At 49.8% G+C, this 17,078-nt stretch overlaps 4 protein-coding genes across 4 annotated transcripts; 3 read left to right on the forward strand and 1 right to left on the reverse strand.

The window, feature by feature from the left end:
* Positions 1 to 594: 594 nt before the first annotated feature.
* AtWU_05219 (putative translation regulator (Cya5)) lies at positions 595 to 4,596 on the reverse strand (the record flags this gene model as incomplete). The annotated part of the gene is made up of 1 exon (XM_035500329.1): positions 595 to 4,596. One exon carries the CDS (start codon positions 4,594 to 4,596, stop codon positions 595 to 597), a length of 4,002 nt encoding a protein of 1,333 aa, XP_035356222.1.
* A 371-nt stretch (positions 4,597 to 4,967) lies between these two features.
* On the forward strand, positions 4,968 to 6,949 carry AtWU_05220 (signal recognition particle subunit SRP68; the record flags this gene model as incomplete). Its single annotated transcript, XM_035500330.1, has 3 exons — positions 4,968 to 5,158; positions 5,252 to 6,385; positions 6,442 to 6,949. The coding sequence occupies 3 exons, from the start codon at positions 4,968 to 4,970 to the stop codon at positions 6,947 to 6,949; spliced, it is 1,833 nt and encodes a 610-aa protein (XP_035356223.1).
* A 2,066-nt stretch (positions 6,950 to 9,015) lies between these two features.
* erg5 (C-22 sterol desaturase erg5) lies at positions 9,016 to 10,817 on the forward strand (the record flags this gene model as incomplete). The annotated part of the gene is made up of 4 exons (XM_035500331.1): positions 9,016 to 9,175; positions 9,247 to 9,397; positions 9,482 to 10,730; positions 10,782 to 10,817. 4 exons carry the CDS (start codon positions 9,016 to 9,018, stop codon positions 10,815 to 10,817), a joined length of 1,596 nt encoding a protein of 531 aa, XP_035356224.1.
* Positions 10,818 to 15,898: 5,081 nt separating this feature from the next.
* On the forward strand, positions 15,899 to 16,666 carry AtWU_05222 (rhodanese-like domain-containing protein; the record flags this gene model as incomplete). The annotated part of the gene is made up of 2 exons (XM_035500332.1): positions 15,899 to 16,192; positions 16,277 to 16,666. 2 exons carry the CDS (start codon positions 15,899 to 15,901, stop codon positions 16,664 to 16,666), a joined length of 684 nt encoding a protein of 227 aa, XP_035356225.1.
* Positions 16,667 to 17,078: the final 412 nt, after the last annotated feature.

Below are 17,078 nucleotides of genomic sequence, written 5' to 3' on the forward strand. Positions count from 1 at the left end.
AGACGGAGAAATTCCGGGATAATGGAACAGCCTCAATGGCTACTAGCAGTAGGGCAAGAGTCAGTCCCTAAGGTCAAAGTGGATTAGTTCAATTTGTATAAGCCTCCTTCCTTCATGAATCCCCGCTTTTTGGCCCCCACGTGGCTACTTACTCGCATGCTTGAGGAAATACGTAACATGTGAAAGTCAATTCATCTGGGTTATCGACTGGATGACATGCCATGTGCACTTGAGCCTGTTGTTAGCGCTGACATGGAACTATCGCACTTCGCAAAATATTGCTGTCACCTGATGTGGGTTGCAATCAAGTTAGTAGCTCCCTAGAATGATACAGTGAAAGATATGAGGAAATCGATGGTCAGTATTCCAGGACTAGTTGACGGTGATTTGCAAATAGGCTCTAAGCAGAATTGAGGGCAAAGAAACCAAGCTGTCACGGAACTCGTCATCAATAGTGTACAATTTCAATAATGATCAGGTGCTATGCTTTGACTATACTACTATACATTCAGATCTCTTTATACATATATACATACTCGCCCAACTTGAACATCACACCCCGTCTGGGGTACATCCTAGAAATACACTTTCAACTCAACGAGTCTCACCCTCGCCTAGAGGGGTTTGTCCCTCGTTTTGGGGCTCATATATGTCCTGTTCTTCGGCATCAGAAACATCTTCTCCTTCTTCTGCCTCCTCTGCCACCCATTCTTCTTCCTCTCCTTCATTTTCTCCTTCTTCTTCGGCCTCCATGTCCTCCTCCAGATCGTCGAACTCATCTTCATCATCTTCCACGAGACTTTCATCGTCCATCAATTCCTCCTTCGTTCCGAGTTCTTTGTCTCTTTCCTCGAGCAGCGTCTCGGCCTCCATGTCATATTCATCGGGGTAGTCGAGGGTATTTCTGAACGGCGAGGGCGCAACATCGGAATCTTGCTCATCATCGTCCAACTCGGAGATACCAACATTGATTGGAGGCTCATCAGTTGGCTCAGAAGTGGTATCTTGTGCTTCGACTCGAATATTGCTACTGTCTTGTCCCGCCTTTTCAGCAGTCGGTTCATTCCGTGACTTAGACCTAGTCAGGCCGCCCACACCAAGAATACCGCCTGTCCACACATAACGATCACGTCCAAGTTCATCAACCATCTCGCCTTTCTCCTGCCGACGCCGGAGGAGCACACCCTGGAACTTCTCACGGAGGTAAGGAAGTCTAGCAACTGCTGCGATCGTCTTAGGCGCCGCATCGTATATAGCTTGAAGATCCGTGCCTCCCTCGTGAATGCTCCGTTCGCGAAGTCGCCTCAATGCAGCAGCCAGATATACCATGGACACGTACGTGGGCTGCATGAAGTCCGGCTGGATCTTGCTCCAGTAGCGCCGGCCCAATCTGCCCAGTACATTAGGTGGCTTTGCCCGTTTAGGATTCTCCATCGCATCAATGGTTGAAGGCACCCCCGGAGGTCGTGCACCATATCCTCGACGAAGATTATCCCACCCAGGGAAGTTGGGCATGAACTTATGTTCAAAGACAGTAAAAGCTTCAATCTGATCAGACAACCTGTCGGAGGACGCAAGCATCTGCACAAAAGTGGACCAATTGAAGGTTGTCATGGAGAAGCCTGCCTCCACATACTTTGCTATGACCTCGGAGATCTTCGAAACCTCGTTTCCATAAGCCAAAGAACGCAGATACAGTGAAAGAGGGCGAGATAGCATGAAGCGGTACGCTGGTAGAATCGGGTCCTTCTTTGTCGTAGCTGACTCGGATGGTCTAGCTTGGGAGTCGTCGGGATTCACCAAGAGCTCGGCATGAGATGGTAAGGGCGGTGTACCTGGGTTGAGTTGACGACTAAGCCACTCATCAATCTCAGGAGAAGTGGGACTGGCTATCTTCAATGCACGAGTGAAAGCCAGGTTCCAGCATTCTTCCACCTGTTGGTACTGTTCAGCCTTCAGATGCGCGAGCATCAAAGCAGACAGCAAACGAAGAGGCGCGATGTCATGGTAATTCTCTTCATCAGAGTCTTTGGGTGGATGACTAGCGGTATAGTCATCGAAAAGCCTCCGAGCCGACAGATAAGCCCCCTTCATACCATAGGCAGAGATCATATATTCGTAATAAACAGCAGGGAATCCCTTCCTGGCAGACATCCTACCAGAACCCAGCAAGGGGTACTTCGTCGCCAACTTGGTAGAGTGGTAATCTGCAAGAGTCTCTGCGAGGAATTTCTCGGAGTTTTCGAGACGAATATTTGCGTGGTTGCCGACCTGACCGCCCTGTGCCAAAAGTTGCAAATCTCGCTGGATCTGACTCTTGAGCACAAGGAGTCTCGAGCCAAGTCCCGGTTGATTGAATCTGTCTTTGATTTCGCGGAAAATGATGTGCACCATGTCCCGATTGCGGTCCTTCAGGTAGCCATACAGGATGACTGCGTAGTGAAATTCAGTGGCGTAAACGCGGCGACCTCGGTGGAGTGCCCTCAGGATGCGACGGGCAGAATCCGTCTGGCCTATAAGCACAAGACTGAGCATGAGAGCAGAATAGGTCATATCATCGGGCTCCAGTCCTGATGCATCCATCCGCGAGCGTATCCTTGATATAGCTTCCAGATCCATCCGGAAAGCATAATTCCATAGCAAGATATTCCACATTCTTACGCGAGAACCCTTGACGTCGAGGCCGAGGCAAGTCTCCGCAACGTGCTCAGCCATCTCCCACTCTGAGTTGTTGCAATAAGCCTCCACAACTGTATCAATCATGGGGGCTGTTATCTGCACGTTATGTTGTTGGGCTAGGCTGAGCAGATCACGGACATGAGTAACATCGCCCCGGTTAGCACAAAGACCCATCATTATACCAAAAGTGTGCGAGGTGGGCTCAACACCCTCTTCCATCATCTTCTTGAACATGGCGAAGGTCCCTGAGAGATCTCCCGCTTTGGAATAAGCTGTAAGCAGGATGTTCCAACATATGTCATTCGGTTGAAGGTTAAACTCTTCCGAAATTCTTCGGAACTGACGCGTGGTCTGTTCAACATCGCCAATTCTGGCGTAGACATAGAGAAGTGGAGCCACGATTTTGCGGCTTCGTGGCTTTCCGTGGTCCGAAAGGAACCTCTCGAATACATGCTGGACATTCTCCACATCACCGGCTCTCGAAAAAACAATAAGCGCCTGCCTGTAGACGTCCTCTGTCGGTTTGCGATGGAAGTGAGAAATCTCATCGAGAAAGTATAAGATACCGGTCGTGATCTCGAAAGAAGCGAGACGCTTCAACAGCTTAGCCAGAAGCTTTCGGGGTGGAGTCTCTTCCTCCATCTGCCAACGGAAATTCCGATAAACCACGATAGATCGAACAAACGTCGATCGGTGCTCTGATTCTTGAAGGGTGTTGATAAGATCAAGATAATTCCGCGAAGTGATCAAGTCCAGATGGTTGAACTTTTGCAGTAGTGCTAGAAGGGTCTCCGTCGCAGTAGCTTCGGCAAACTCCGTGCTAGAAAATACATTATTGAGTATGAAGCGAGCAGCAAGACGTACTGGACTGTTGAGACTCTGGTCTTGTAAGTAATCAGCAAGTGCTAACAACGGCTTATGCACGGAAGACACCTGTAGCCAAGGGGCGACAGTGTGCCACAGCGACTTGTCGCCCAACGGCCTCGATCTCCAAATATCCTGCACATAATCCCATTGTTCAGAGTTCACAAACTGTGCAAAACAGTATGCCCAACATAAGACGCCGCGGCTGTATGAGATTGCTTCCTGACATATCCCATCCACATCCGAAAGATTCCCCGTAGCAATACAGGACTTGGTCATGTGCAAATAATCATCAGAAGTTCGGGACTCGATAGGCAGGGAGTTGAGAAGTCGCCTGGCTCTTCTGTTATCAACGTCACGATCAGAGCTGCCTAGCCTCGCCAGCAATGCAGAAGTCAGGTCGAGAGGGTGACCAGCCTTTGAGAAAAGGCTCCATAATTTATCGGAATCTTCGATCTCCTCCTTATCCAATAACGCTCTAAGTTCGGTCTTGGCAGTGTCGCGGTCCTCATCGGCAATTATTTCAGCAGAGTCGTCAAGCATGTGAGCCTCAGCGTCCACCCTGCGGTCTAGGCTAACAGCCTCTGACGAGTAATTCCTGGAAACGCCAGGGACGGCCTTCCTTCTCCGTCGCGGGACAATCCTTCTTGGCGAACGTATCAAGCATGTCGCTATAAACTCCTGTGTGCGAGGGGGGTAGAGAAACTCGAGAACGGGGGCCCGCGGGTCCGTGGCTGTCCTTCCGGTTGTCGAGGTGGCGGTTGAAGTATTCGACGCGGATCTTTGCGGTGCCTGCAGGAAAACCAAAAGCTCCGCCCCCGCGCTACTGAATTGCCCAAGAGTTGAATAGATCGAACCCCGACCTCGAATGGCGCCATTGGGATCCCGGAAGAAACGCCGTCCCGCGTTCTCAAGACATCCGGCAGCCCGTTCCAGCATTACCTCGAGAAATTGCGGTGCCAAACCCTGAATTTCACCGAAACTTGACTGCGATGCATAACATATCGGGATCAAACTGTATTCGATGCCAATTGAGGTCAGCGAGCTGGGCATGCAGGAATGTGCAGAGTGCTAAGGGAGTCAGGCCATACCACGCAAAGCAATCTTGTGCACGAAGCTCACAGCCTGCCGTTAGATGGCTGCTCCTCCTGGAGAGATTTAAGAAAGGATCCGGCTTCAGAGAAGACAGAACCGACAGCTCCAAGCAAGAAAGCCAAGGGGTGTGGGTTGATGGCCGGGAGGTTGACGTGGGATAATTTTCGAGATGGCCGAGCAGCAAGCTTTCCCGATGCTGGAAAAGAGAATCCCGCGAAATCAGCCGGGGATTTGTTTGGCCGAGTCCTGACCACCTCAGCCCGCACTCATTCGGGTGGGAACACCACCATCGCCCCGAGCTCCCCCAGTCGTCGAATATTGCTGGCAAAATGGAGATCACCGATTTTATTTTCTCCCAGAGGGAGGAGAGTCTCTTGACGGGAAACTACAACGCTTATCGAGCGCACACGACCCGCAAGTTGCACAGCGCCCGCCAGCGACTTGGACAGACAACCCCCAAACGCAGCAAGTACATTGCCAAACGACCTGTGACGGCGGAAGATGTGAACAGTAATGTGGAGTATGTTCCTAAAGTCGTGTTTGACATCTTTCTACGAACAACGCTATGGCTGAGTCCGCTATAAGAATTATACTAACACTCCGAGTATCTTAGATATGTCCACACCCTACTCATCAGCGCCGAACGGGCATGGGCGAACGCAATGCACATGAAGACCACTCACTCGGCAGACCCTTCGGCCAAGGGAATTAGCGGTACGACCAGGGGTCACATTATTTCAAAACTCCGGAAGGCGGTTACATATGCGAAGCAATTGGTGCTCGTTCTCGAGGATCAGGAAACTTCTGGGGCTACGGACACTGATGTCCTCGAAGCTCGTGCATACCTGGCATCCCTCTTGGGGGCATTCTTCTTGGAGAAGCGCAATTGGGAGCAGTGTCTTCAAAACTACTCCGTATCCAGAGTCGTCTATGCAGCTCTGGGTCAGCAAGTCAAGAAGGACGCCTTCCGAGACCTTCTTTCCGGCACTGTCGACCCCAGTATAAGATACGCAGCATATCAACTGAAGCTTCCGCGGTCAAAGCCCATCCCGTCTTTGGCTCTTAGCTATTTCCCATCGGACGCGACCATCAGGTCCGAGGTTGAGAAGTTGGACCCCAACTGTCTGAAGGAGGATGCAGCGGGCACACGGAGGACCGCTGACGGGGAGGTGCAGCAACTCCCTGGAAGCATCACATGGAGATCGCATACAGTTGGTTTGGAAGATGCCGCAATCTCACAGGCTCTCGCTTCCGCAGCGGCAGCTGAATCTCGTCTTAGTACGTGGCTTGCGGAAGACGAGGGTAAAATTGCCTCTTCGAAAGATAAAGCCGCTGCATACGATAACGTTATCATCGCCAGTCAAGATGCCGTCGATGCTACAAAGACTGCAATCGATGATCTCGCCGGAGAGGGAGTTGACCCGAGTGATAAGAGGATGCAGGCTCTGCAAATAACGCGGACTGCTGTTAACTATGATTTGGTTGGGTGGAGAATCGGACGTAACCGTGTTCTTTGCGGAGACAACGACGGCGTTTCTTTCGAATTTGTCCCGACCAAGCTACCCAAGGGTGCCAAGGCTTCTGACGATGCCACCGGTAAGAAGCTGGCACGGCTGCGCGAAAGAGTCGTCCTGTACGATTCTACCCTTCAAAGTATCGAATTCATTCTTGAGCTTCCTGGAGTTGCAGCGGACACGGCGTTTGTCCGGGAGTTAGATGCCAAGCGGCGGTATTTCCGTGCTCTAAGGTACAGCAGCGCAGCCCTTCAGTGCCAACATAACATGCTAACTGGAGACTTCTTAGATGTCTGACCATTGGAAGATCACACGGAATCCTGGGCAAGTCCACCAATGCCCTCGCCCTGTTTGCGCAGGCTTTGGCCCTTGTCACGGAGACCGCACGGTCGCCGCAATCCTTGACTGAAACGGAGGGGCCACCAAAGCTGGATATCTCCCGTAGCCAGGTCCAGACTTTGGAATCCACCTTGAAGGGTCTTGTTGCGCAATACCGCGGTTTGGTGACTCTGGAGAAGATGTCCGCTGAAGCACAGTCGAACTCCGTGGCTCAGCGCCCCGCAATTGAGCGTCTACACGATTACGCCGGTGATGCTCTGGATCTGACCAACATTGTTCCTTATCCCCCTCAGATGCAACCGATCCCAGTGAAACCTTTGTTCCTCGATGTGGCTTGGAACTACATCGACTACCCTCGCCAAGGCGCGCCTGCTGCAGACAGGGCCCAGGCTCAACCGGAACCGCAACCGGAAGAGAAGAAGGGTGGACGACGCGGCTGGTTCGGCTTTGGTCGGTAGCCTGCTGATTTTTCAGGCTGCGAAAGGGTATTTAACTCTCCACCGGCTCCATTGCCATGATATAGTGTGTAATGTGCTATTGCATGTCAGCACCCACCAGGTGTATCTAGCGTACATAGTAAATCTGATGATGATGATACTGCGACCAACGAATTTGACAGAATAAGTTTTGACTACATATTTCAGATAACCTATTACTATTCTATCCAATTTTGTGCTGATTTCAATCTCAAAGATATACATAAGAGTGTGTAGCTGTGCCTTTATCTCAGTACTTTGTGCTGGCAGCGGCGCACTGAGGGACACTTTTTTCTGCCACCGCCTAAGCTTCCAGTTTTCTCAGTCAATCTCTACGGTCTGTATATTCTTAAATCCGCTTAAATCCGGGATTTTACCAGCGAGGTTCGCTAGGTTCTGCCGCTTAAAGCGGTCTACAAGGCGGTGGGCTGCGAGGCACAATCGCTTTGTAAGGTCCAATCAGTTTGTAGTAGCATAGATGTCTAGAACTTCTACAAACGAGATCTCCCCATACAATACATTGAAGCAGCCAATATTTCATCCTCGATACTGTACTGATAGGCGGAGTATCGTCCGGACGTCTCCGACTACATCCACACATCATATTGTCAACTGTCAAAGATGCTCAGTTCCCCGTGGAAACCGCACGGGCCAATTCTCCGGATAAGCCGAGCCAACATCCACTCGGAAGTTTGACAGCCGGATCACCTTTTGTGTGTCCAACAAATGGTACGATAGCAATTTGTATTGCTTGGCTACCAGTAAACTGCGTCGTCATTCAAATTCTATGGGCTGGTTAGTGGCCGGCTCCTCCGGGCATTCATTTCATTGTACCGAAGGTTTGGTGAGGTGACTGATGTGGCGTTAATAATTTGTGGTTTGCAGATTGTCTGGGGGTGCTTTATGCGGTCTAGATTATCAGAGTTTGTTGTGAGGTTAATGGTACGGATACGATGATGTAGCTTGTCTTTGTCTAGAATGGTATCGCTTGCTCCCTGGTGCTATAGTAACTTTTTATTCTTATTGGACTTTCGAGAAGATAGAAGTGTATTCAGTGGTGGTGAATCACCACTAGTAGTACGGGATATATATTCTATGCAAGCACGGTGACTTGAAATTTTAATCCACAGGCACGTGCCTCATATACTATGGCCATGAAACTGTGGAGATGACTACATCACAGCCAGGACCACATATTAATAAATTGTCCTATTATTTTCACAACCATCTAAGAGATGACGGAACATCGAACACACGACATCCCCAGGGTTCGTAATACAATTGCCATCCAGTTAATATGGGTTTGGACCGTTCTGACTATTGAGCGGGAATGGCACCCGCCTCCCCTTTACAAGATCGGTACCTGGTGCTAGTGATTCGAGCTAGCCGTAACCTGCCTAGCGACTGCTCAAAGGAGCAAGCGCCGTCCGACAATTGGCTGCAGCGCATGTGGGATGTTGCCAAACGAGCCATTCTCGTCAGAATCGGGACACGGATGTACGGCGTGGAAATACGCGCGGATACGAGCGATCATCCAGGGGCAGTTGGATTGTCTCCTCCACATCAGCCATCCTCCCGTGCAGATTTGATTCCTTCTTACTCCGTACAAGGGTTTTTTGCTTAAGATTCCCACGTAAGCCCACAAATTGCAGGGTGTCGGTCACGAAAAATATTATAATTTGACGAGCTATTCTATATTACTAGATTCCTACGATTGACTACAGTATACTCTTGTTTACTTCAAAATCTGTTCTGCGCTGTGGAAAACAAAGACTTTAATCATAATATTTTGCCGATCCTGCACATCGGGGGCTTCCTGCGTCGCCGTACTGTCAGCGTCCGGCGTTCCGGCCAATCCAGAGCGAGTTTGTCTGCCCTCGCCAATAATTCTGCCCCGAAATTAGAGTTGCGTCTCCCCTGGATTCGCTTTCCTCTTCTTTTCCCTCCGCCGTCGCCGCTCTCCTCCTCCTCCTCCTCCTCCCTCCTCTCCTTCCCTACCCCGTTGGAGACCGTTATACCGTCTCAATTGATCAATCAGATCATCCGACATGGCCTCTGTCAACGGGAGCTTCGTCTCCCCCTCGGCTGATGCCGTCGTCTCCCCCAGGCTCTTTGAGCCCACCGGTCTGGTCGCCTCCGTCCTCGAGGGCTTCACCGTTTGGAAGGCCTTGTTGACTCTGTTTGTTGCCGCTGTCATCTACGACCAATGTACGTCTTTTCTCTACGCCAGTTCCTGAGATTCCGGGGAAATCACGTCTCAATTCTAACCGTTCATATAGTCCGTTATCTCTGGCTCAAGGGCTCCATTGTCGGCCCAGCATGGAAGTTGCCTTTCATGGGACCTTTCCTGCAGTCGGTGAACCCCAAGTTCCACGAATACAAGGCCAAATGGGACAGCGGTGAACTGAGCTGTGTCTCCGTCTTCCACAAGTAAGTAATCCTTTGCGACATGTTCCGGGTGTGTCGCGAGGCGCATGGCTGGAAGAGGCCAGATTCTAATTTATCTGCTTACAGGTTCGTTGTTATCGCATCCACTCGCGACATGTCGCGCAAGATCTTCAACTCGCCTACCTACGTCAAGCCTTGTGTTGTGGACGTTGCGCACAAGCTTCTTGGTGCCGACAACTGGGTCTTCTTGGACGGCAAAGACCACGTTGAATTCCGTAAGGGTCTCAACGGTCTTTTCACTCGCCAGGCTCTTTCCTTCTACCTCCCTCGCATGGAAGAGGTTTACAACGAGTACTACGCCCGTTTCTTGCGCATCTCGAAGGAGAACAACTTCAAGCCTACTCCTTGGATGCCCGAATTCCGTGAGCTCATGTGCGCCGTGTCCTGCCGTACTTTCGTCGGCCACTACATCACCGAAGAAGCTATCCAGAAGATCGCCGATGACTACTACATGATCACTGCTGCCCTGGAGCTGGTCAACTTCCCCTTCATCCTGCCTTACACCAAGGCTTGGTACGGCAAGAAGGCCGCTGACATGGTTCTGGCCGAGTTCTCCAACTGTGCTGCCAAGAGTAAGGCTCGCATGGCTGCTGGCGGAGAAATCTCCTGTATCATGGACGCGTGGGTCAAGGCTCAGCAGGACTCCGCCAAGTACCGTGAGAAGATCGCTCAGGGTATCCAAGTCGATGCCAGTGAAAAGCCCGCCCAGGTTCTACGTGACTTCACCGATTACGAAATCGCCCAGACCGTCTTCACCTTCCTGTTCGCCTCCCAGGATGCCACTAGTGCTGCCTCTACCTGGCTGTTCCAGCTCATGGCCGACCGCCCCGATGTTCTTGACAAGGTCCGCGAGGAGAACTTGGCCGTTCGCAACGGTGATATTAAGGCCCCTCTGACCATGGAGCTGCTTGACCAGCTGCCCTACACTCGTGCTGTCGTCAAGGAGACTCTGCGTTACCGCCCTCCCGTTATCATGGTTCCCTACCTGGTCAAGAAGGACTTCCCCATTAGCGAGAACGTCACCGTGAGCAAGGGCTCCATGATCATTCCCTCGGTGTGGCCCGCCTGCCACGATGAGGAGGCTTACCCCAACGCCGACTCTTTCGACCCTGACCGCTGGATCACTGGTACCGCCGAGCAGCAGACCAAGAACTGGCTCGTTTTCGGTACCGGTCCCCACTACTGCCTTGGTCAGACCTACGCCCAGCTGAACCTGATGGCCATGATTGGTAAGGCCAGTATGGAGATGGACTGGGAGCACACTCCCACTCCCGAGTCGGAAGACATCAAGGTCTTTGCCACGATCTTCCCTCAGGTATGTTTCCTTGCGCTATACCGAAACGAATTGAAAGCTAACAAAATCCAGGATGATTGCCTGCTTGCATTCCGTCCCCGCCCTTGAGCGTTTCTGCCGTCTTCGCTAAAGCACTAAAGACGTCAGGCGCTGCAACGTCAGTTATGCCGGATTCTCCTGCCTTGCTGAAAAAAGCAAGCGCCTGCTTCGTGACTACGGGCACCCTCTTCTGTCCTGGTGATAGAATGGCTGCAGGCATTTTTTTCTTTTGCCTTTCTGAAATGTAACTACTTGTAGTATTGTTTTTCCTTTTTCCAATCCCTTCTGAACATTTTGGATGGGAGTTGCGGACGGTCGACCTTTGAGGTACGGCCACTGGCCTCTGTCTGTTGGAGGCACCGACACCGCGGACAGGGTGTCTGGAGTAACATGATATTGAAACGATCCATCTGCGGTCGTCCGCTCCCGCGATGAGCGACGCATTGAAGGACATGTCATTTTTAGACCACGCTACCTAGAATTAATAATAATAATGTGACATCTGAGCTGCTAGCCAGGGAATAGAATACCATCACTAGCCCTATGTGAAAGATGTAGTTGAATAGGTTTATTCCCACCAGTCCTTCAATAACCGTGTCTGGATTCACATCCAGCCCTTGCCGCCACCACCACAACCCTTCACCAAACCATAGTTATCGTGGTATATAAAGCCCATCTCTCCACCCACAAGACTCTCTCTACTCCAACAACCCAATCTTGGTACAACATCTATATATACACTGCCCAACTCTGCAAGAACAATGCAGGCATCTCTAAGCATACATCCACCTAACTCATCTATATTAACCAAAAAGTCCTCTGGCGATAGCAGTCTCTCCATTCAAACCCTACATCAGACAAAGATGCTTTCTCACTAACCACTACTGCCTACAAATCACCGACTCTCTTCAACAAACCTATATACAACATACAGTATATAAAAGACAAACCAACCGGCATGCTATCGCTGCCGTCTGCCGTCTGCCCTTTAATGCCACACCCAGAACTGGAAGAACACAAAGAAGGCATGTTAGCCACCCCCCCACCCCCCCAGCCCCCCAGTGGCCACTATGCTTGAGGCAACTACCGAATAAATCTACACATTGTTCGTCCAAACAACCAACACAACCCTGCCAGAAATGCCGGTTATCTGGACGGGTGCATCTCTACCAGCTAGTATTAGCTACTAGGCTAGTTGGAAGTGGAAGGGAAGCACATGTGGTTCCTGTTTCAAGCACATACTGTTCAGCGATGGCTGGGATAGAACAAAAGCATGGCCAAGAAATGTTTTTGAAGCTTGTTGGGTGGCTGTCGATATTACCACGAGCTGATAGCATTACATATTGGGAGATAGCATAGGACACCACATGTGGATGGCTAAGAGACGGTGGACGACGATATATTCTATATACGCAATGGCTTGCAAGAGGACAAGATTCTGATGAGTCTTTGACACTTTTACTTTTTTTGTCCCATATTTACCTACAACACGGTGATTGTTTTAATGTAACAGTGATGTCGGACTTGTATACCATGGGACTACTATTACATCACGACGGGATTCAAGTGCGCATTTATGCGGTTCTTATATCTGGTATAGACGAGATGGAAAAAGACCCGACCGCCGATGGAGATTCAGAAGTGGACGCGCATACATACCTGTGCATCGATTTCAAGAATCGCTGCGATAATAAAGACACCAGGCGTCAACGGTGATGCTAATGTCGACAGTGAACATGGTATTCTCGGTTATAGCAGTGATGTCGATGATAGCTGCAAGCATTGCCAAAGAGTATACTCCAATCACTCAAAGTAGAGTGATTCCTCTGTCGTCCTCATTGTTGGAGGCACTAGGAGAACAATCTTTCCAGAGAGATTGGGGAGGAGGCAGGTCCATGATTTCACCCCTAAAGTGTTGTTCCTTGACATCACTACTTAGATTCTGGACATCTCATCGACTTGAAGATATGCTGCCTACTGGTAAAATGGGAAACTGTGGTCTTGACACTACGTACAAGCAAGTCATCGCAATTATCGAAGGATCAGCAGAGTTGACGAAATATTTGAAACTCGTGTGAGCTAAAATACCATCGGATACTATCACTGAACGTTGGGCCGGCTCATTTATGCCAGTGTTCTGTCCTTGTTCCTTTTCTTTCATTTAAAAGTGGTATATCGATGATCATTCTGGTACAAAGCGATACTTTCGGTAGACTTGTCAATCCTAGCCAAACCCGCTAAGAATACTTTACCAAAATAGCAAGTCTTATCTACCGCTCGGAGGCCAGAACTAGCGTCGTTAAAATTGAAACGTTCAACGGCATACAGCAAATGCCTGTGGACAGACTTCCAGATCTGGTAAGCGAAGAATGTTATAGGACGCAGAGGGTCGGGGGTTCGGAGTTCCTCTTAGGGCTGGGCGGCTCCTTGAATGGCCAGGCTTCGCGGGGGAGGTGAAGCAACGAGTCAAGCCTTATATACTGACTATATATCTGCTCCCACTAGGCTACTGCGTGGAGGAGCCCATTGGGTATAAGGCATACTAAAGTCATATACTACCTCGATAATATCTCCCTTTTGGAAAGTACACCATCGCGGATAGTTTCACCACATATCAAAAACTATACTCTACCTTAGTACCGGTCTCGGAGACTCTTCTCTCTTTCTCAATATCTACAGGTACACATCAACCCTGAAAAACTCGAGTCTCTTTATGCAGTTGGCCTTCCTGCCATACAGTTCATCAGACCATGAAGAAGGAGAGACCACTACAGAAGCTCAACCATCACTCACCGGGGCGGATACTGGGCGGTGACTTCGAAATTCATGCCAAAGGCGAATGCTTGCACTCTGGCAACATTAGAAACAGGCACGTTCTCTGCATCCAGGTGCACAGAATGCGCGGTTTGCAGAAGATCAAACTTCCCGTCATACAACTGGCGGCCGATACAGGCGGGCAAGAAGCCAAGGCCCATTGGGCGTGGTGGTCGCTGGAGATATTGAATAGTCTATTCTACCTATGGTCTATTTATCTTCCACCATCACCACTACCATCACCATGTCCACCACGTCTACGGTAGCATCACCATGACCAGTGGTCCACATCCACCACATCCACGCAACATAGTCGTCTAAACACGTGAGAACATCTGACTGATGATGACGCGAAGATTGGACATGAAATGGATTCTCCATGGTATTATAAATTGCCATCGAGAACACTCTGTTCGGTGTCAATGAAGTGTCTTTGAATGTCCTGTAGAGTCCTAAGAGACACTATAACCCATTAATATTTATTTTCTCAATAACAATATGTTTAACCCAAAAGCAGATGAAGCCAAAAATCACCTGAATGGGCGCTGTGAGATTGGTGGTGAAGTCGGGAATCTGATCAGCCGACTATTAATTCGAAATGCGCGAATCGACTGGGCAAAATATGATCTGCGTAACCGATAGTTTCTAGAAAGAAAGAAGAAGATTAGCACGCTCTCTCATTATACCCTTTGGGCTTTAACTTTCACATTCAAGTCTATCATTGCTAAAATTCTCTCATCTGCCATTATGGCGTTCGGAATAGCAGACCGAATTGAAAACCTTGTAATTGAGATCCTCGATATTAGGGGTGTCCAGAGGCCACAGCACTCCGAACAAACAGTATAGGTATTCCCAACTAGGATGCCAGATATCTCTAGAGCAACTGTCATTACCTACCATTTCAAATCGTGTTATGCTATCCATGCTAGAATAAACAAAGCATCACAGACAGACCATGGTGGGGCCCTATGGTCAGCTACATAGTTGCTACATATGTGACTGCTATATCTCTTGGCCTTATGGTCTGGTGGTGGTTACCTAACCGGAATTGGTGGGTACAAACTGATGATATGATACTTGACCCGTGCATGCGAAGGATTACTAGCTATTACTGCGAGCTTCCATAGATGTCGGGATTCAGAGGTCTCTTCCCAGCTACTGTGCATATAGCGGCGCAGATATCTCCCCTGGACATCCTCACTGCGTCTGAAAAACCACTTCAGAAGACAGTCGAAGCAAGCACCTGTAAGTTGAGATTGCGTGATTAACTAAGGACATCGATAATGGCATTCTCGATGATGATCCTTACAAATCTCTCGGTGGCTAAAGATCTCTGGGCCACCTCGAAGGCACTAGTACTGGTGCCATATGTCGAATTAAGGTTTTGAGATTCCGGCCACTGTGTCTCCCATCAAAGATACCCTCATGGAAGTCACACCTGCTAATATTAATCGCTTGCGGGAACAGCAAAAGTGGCTAGATAACGAGGAGTTCCAAGTGAACTGTACTGACGAACAGCTCGCGGAAATAGGTATTAGGAACAGCCAGAATCCCCGTAGCCCTAAATGGTGAAGAAGTCTCCACAAAGCCTACTCTGATTGTGGTACAACCAGAGAGATTATTTGAAGCAGTGGTCATCAGAGCCTCGAAAACCGAGTAATAAACTGGACATGTGCCATCTACAAAAGAAAAGTATTGGCGGGTTGTATCAGTCGCTCACGTACATGAGCCTATATTTACACGTTGAGCCTGAAAAACACCCCCCGGCTGAACGACATGCTGCGTGGCACGGCGTTGAAGTTCTGGCAAACCGTTTGTATAAACCGAGCGGCCGAGATAATGGTCTGGGACTTAGTGATGGGTACTATGATTGCTGAAGTTGCCAGTGTGAGAAAGATATGTATTGCACATGAACACCTTTTCAGGATATTGCCAAAGGCCTTCGAATAGATTGTTTAGATCTTCAAATATATCTAAAACATGTAGTATAGATACATCTCTAGGGAAACTATAAATGGAAGGCGGTCAGCACTGCAACTGACATCACCCGAAGCCGGACTTCGATCCGTCGGATATCGGCTGTCGAACTTACTCTATCAGCTCGACGACTTTCTCGACTTGCTCATATCTCTAACCCAGACATATCAAGTCATCTTTCTCTGGGGTAAGTACTTCTCTACACACAGATCCCATTTGTGTCATACAGCCGAAACCGCCAAATATCAAACCACACACTAACTTCCGCAGACCACCCCCAACTACCGTCCCCATCCGCAACCGCATCAGCAACACCAACAACCTCATCTCCAACCTAGAGCTCAAAGCCAACAACAACAATGGCCTCTCTCCTCCCCCTCCGCCGGGCACCCACGTCCCTCCTCACCTCCACCTCCAAGCCATCCACCCACCTCGCCCGTTCCCTCCTCACCAGCACCACCATCCCCTCCACTCGGACCTTCACAACCAGATCCTCCACCCTCCTCCCCAACACCATCACCAAAAGAGCCACTACCACTACCACTACCACCAGCAGCAACCTCATCCTCTCCCACCCTAACCTTCGCTCCATCCGCCAAAAAAGCACCAAAGACAACGACGCCCCCACCTTCCGCCAATGGGGCTTTGAAGACGTACGTCCCTACCTACCTACCTACCTACCTACCACCACAACCCCCACCCACCCACCCAACCAAACTAACAAACAAAATGAATAGATAACCGCCTCCCTCCCCAGCAACACCCCCAACAGCCCGACCCAAAAACCCATTATTCTAATCGACGTGCGCGAGCCCGCCGAGCTCTCCTCCACGGGCATCATCCCCTCGGCCGTGAGCGTGCCGCTAGCATCCCAGCCTGACGCGTTGTTCCTGACCCCGGAGGAATTCGAGACGAGGTTTGGGTTCCCCAAGCCTGGTGTGAAGGGGGAGGAAGAGGACGCGGAGATCGTGTTTTATTGTAAGGCTGGGGTGAGGGCGCGCGCGGCGGCGCAGTTGGCGGAGCAGGCGGGGTATGAGGCGAGTCGGCTGGGGGTTTATGATGGGAGTTGGTTGGATTGGGCGAAGAGGGGGGGTAGAGTTGAGAGGTGGGAGGGGGATGATAATTAATTGATTCTTAGGTTTATATGTAAGTGGTGGTTGTGTGGGCAGTAGATGAAGGCTGGGGTGTATATACTACCGTGTATCATGTGAAGTTGGATGAACTACTATAGTTGTGGCCTATGTACTAGTATCAGTACTTATGTTCTGGGAAAAAGTCGAACAAACAATCAATTCAACTAGAGATCCATGATTATCATTAACAGAAAAACAAAAACCTAGGTATCGACCACGCTTCACTTTTCCAACCACCTCTTCTCTTGTCCCCATCTCTCTCTCCACTCCCCCTTTCATGTCATGTACAGGCATCTTGCTTTTGATTGAAAGTCGTAGTCATTTCTCATGCAATGCTCTTTTACTTTTCTTCGTCAAATCCAAAGAATGCACCTATCATTTCCTTTCATTCTTCTCGCATAAAGCA

This window comes from Aspergillus tubingensis, assembly GCF_013340325.1.
Source record: "Aspergillus tubingensis WU-2223L DNA, scaffold_7, whole genome shotgun sequence".
In the NCBI taxonomy this organism is placed as follows: Eukaryota; Fungi; Ascomycota; class Eurotiomycetes; order Eurotiales; family Aspergillaceae; genus Aspergillus; species Aspergillus tubingensis.